The sequence below is a fragment of the Vicia villosa genome, unplaced genomic scaffold, assembly GCF_029867415.1.
Source record: "Vicia villosa cultivar HV-30 ecotype Madison, WI unplaced genomic scaffold, Vvil1.0 ctg.003184F_1_1, whole genome shotgun sequence".
Classification (NCBI taxonomy): domain Eukaryota; kingdom Viridiplantae; phylum Streptophyta; class Magnoliopsida; order Fabales; family Fabaceae; genus Vicia; species Vicia villosa.
This window is the reverse complement of record NW_026706133.1, coordinates 250,919-254,029: the sequence shown is the minus strand read 5'-3', so window position 1 is coordinate 254,029 and position 3,111 is coordinate 250,919. Positions and strand designations below refer to the sequence as shown.

Sequence of the window (3,111 nt, the reverse complement as noted above, 5' to 3'; positions counted from 1 at the left end):
GACACACTAGGTCTCACAAACCTCTTCTCAAGCAACTCGTCCAATTGCTTCTTTAATTCGGATAACTCTAAAGCAGATATCTTGTACGGCGCCATAGACACAGGTCTAGTACCAGGTACAAGATCAATAGAGAACTCAACTTCTCTCTCAGGCGGCACATCGGGAATTTCATCAGGGAAAACTTCAGGAAATCCACATACCACCTTCAAACTTTCTATTACAGCCTAATTCTCAACAGACATCAAAGCAACCAATGCGAACACTTGAACATCTTCTTTCATCAACAAACGCAACTGTTTGGCCAATAACAACTCTAAGCTTTCCTCTTCAGGGGAAGAAAACTTCACAGACTTATCAAAACAGTTAATGTGAACATGGTTATACCCTAACCAGTTCATCCCCAAAATCACATCCAAACCTCTCAACGGCAAACAAACAAAATTAACAAGAAAGTCTCTGTCGAAAATTGGCACGGGACACTTTAGACACACAAGAGAAGTAGTCACCGATCCCTTAGCCGGAGTATCGACAACCATTTCTCCGTTCATAGCAGATAACACAACACCCAATCTTTCAACACAATCAACAGATATAAAGCAATGCGTAGCACCGGTATCAATAATAGTAATCAAAGGAATGCTATTAATGAAACATGTACCTCTGATGAGTGAATCCTCACTAGTGGTCTGAGTTCCCGACAAGGAGAACACATTTCCACTATATTGCTCTTTCTTGGGCTTCTGACACTTGCTCCCAATATGGCCTTCTTCATCACAGTTGAAACATTCCATCTCCTTATGCTTGCATTCCGGCGCTTCATGTCCAATCTTACCACAACGGAAACATCTCTTGGTACCAGCAGTACACACAGTGCTCTTGTGACCAACCTTGCCACACTTGAAACATACAATACCAATAGGAGCATTTCCCCCACTAGTTCTCTTACCCTCAACCGCTATCTGCTTACCCTTTCCACTCGGAGCTTCATAAGGCTTACCCCGACCTTGTTGACTCTTTCCCCTCTTCTCATTTATCACACGATAATGAACATTGTTGTCCTCTTCATAGATCCGACAACAATCAACTAAATCAGCAAAGATACGAATCTTCTGGTAACTAATTGCTTTCTTAATCTCCGGACGCAAACCATTCTCAAACTTAATGCACTTGGAAAACTCGCCATTCGGCCCATCATAGTGTTGGTAAAACTTTGCCAACTCACCAAACTTAGCAGCATACTCCACAACAGATTTGTTTCCTTGACTTAGCTCAAGGAATTCAATTTCCTTCTTGCCACTAACATCTTCAGGAAATTACTTCCTTAAGAACTCCATGCGAAACACAATCCAAGAGATCTCCTCACCACTCGCTTCCAATCTCCTACGGGTCTCTAGCCACCAATCATCCGCCTCAACTGCTAGCATATGAGTCCCATACCGAACCTTCTGTTCAGGAGTGCAGTCCATGACACGGAAAATCCTTTCAATCTCCTTAAGCGATGTCAACGCGCCATCAGGATCATAAGTTCCCTTAAACATAGGAGGGTTCTCTCTTTGGAAGGTAGACAAATTCCGAGAAGCAACATTCTCCCCACCATTCGGTTGGTTCTCCAAAGCTTGAGCCATTGCTTCCAAAGCAGCAGCTATCACAGCATCATTCCTTCCAGCCATCACAAATCTTCATTACAACACAAAAGCAATCAGCACAAAACAACAATATACGCTTGTTAGACTACACTACGACACGACACATGACCGGACAAGACCGACCTGCTCTAATACCACTAATGTAACACCCCAAATCTACCCCGCAATTAAGAGGAAGTATCAGAGTACACAATCTTAAAAATAAAGGAATAAAACGATTTAGGGCATCACAATAACAACCAAAGTTACATGCACATATCATGCTCATTTACTTAGATACATAACACACACATATGAGAACAATACCAAAGTCATTTATCATCAATATTAAAGAAGTGTTCACGTTGCAGCGGAAATCAAGTATCAACGACAATATAAGTCATAACATCATGGCCACATGGCACAATATATCCAACAAATCTCAACATAACATAACTGAGAATTTTTAACAACATAAACGATAAGAAACAAAACATAAACAAGTAATCCAACGTCCCTCGAGTACTACGTATCAGAGCATCGACACACACCGACTCAAGCTATAGGTACACGACTACTTCGCGTCATTACCTGCACGTTACCAACGAAGGGTAACATTCAAACAAAAGGGGTGAGATATCATTCATGATAAAGGAGCGTATGATAATATTCAAAACAGAGAAATAATCATACATTTGGTCACCACTTCTCATCACATATCATGTACCATAATTCACATCATTCGATATATTATCCACAACAATAAGATCAAGTTCAATTAAGGCACACACGATCAATTATCACGTACAATTGATGAAGTACTCAACACTTCAATATCACTTAACATTCATGTCTTGCACGCACAAACATCCAATTACGACTCTTTATGCGATGTTACTTATGCAACTCAAACAATGCAAATGCATGTGGTACCATTGGAGTGACCTCCCGTCTCAAACATCTCCATTGGGCCATAGTCGTTACCATTTCTCAGGCTAATAGTCGTTGCCATCTTTCAGGCTAATAGTCGTTGCCATTCTCAGGCTAAGAGACACTTATGCAATGGATGCGACTCAATAACATATATCCACCAAAAATCATATAATCACAACGTGCGACAACATCGTCTTAACATCATCTAAACTTCGTCTACGCATTATTACTTTTGTAGTAATTCATTACCTCGCAACTATAATGCTATGTTGTATCATCATACAACAATGACTCATCTCACAATCACATATACATCATATAACAATCCAATTCAAGAAAATATCCAAAGAGTTTCCAAAGTTATACTAAGCATATACAATGGTAAGACATCAATTAGGGCTTCACGTAGGTTCAAAAGGCACTTAAAAAGGAGTTACGGTTCAAAAGTTATGATCTTTACAAGATCTACTCAAAATTGGACCCCTAGGTCGACGCAGGCTCCTCCCAGGTCGACGCAGGCTCCTCCCAGGTCGACGCAGGAAGTTTTAGTCTC

At 40.6% G+C, this 3,111-nt stretch overlaps 1 protein-coding gene across 1 annotated transcript; it reads right to left on the bottom strand.

The window, feature by feature from the left end:
• Positions 1-224: 224 nt before the first annotated feature.
• LOC131640533 (uncharacterized) lies at positions 225-1,670 on the bottom strand. The gene is made up of 4 exons (XM_058910933.1): positions 1,595-1,670; positions 709-1,060; positions 438-570; positions 225-341 (listed from the first exon to the last, which is right to left on the bottom strand). The coding sequence occupies exons 1-4, from the start codon at positions 1,668-1,670 to the stop codon at positions 225-227; spliced, it is 678 nt and encodes a 225-aa protein (XP_058766916.1).
• Between the last annotated feature and the right edge of the window lie 1,441 nt (positions 1,671-3,111).

Coding starts and splice junctions, on each gene's coding strand:
- LOC131640533 (XM_058910933.1), bottom strand. CDS start 1,670: ATGGCTGGAAGGAATGATGCTGTGATAGCTGCTGCTTTGGAAGCAATG. Junction 571..708: donor GAGCAATATAGTGGAAATGT/GTTCTCCTTGTC, acceptor TTGTGTTGAAAG/ATTGGGTGTTGTGTTATCTG. Junction 342..437: donor GAGACTTTCTTGTTAATTTT/GTTTGTTTGCCG, acceptor AAGTCTGTGAAG/TTTTCTTCCCCTGAAGAGGA.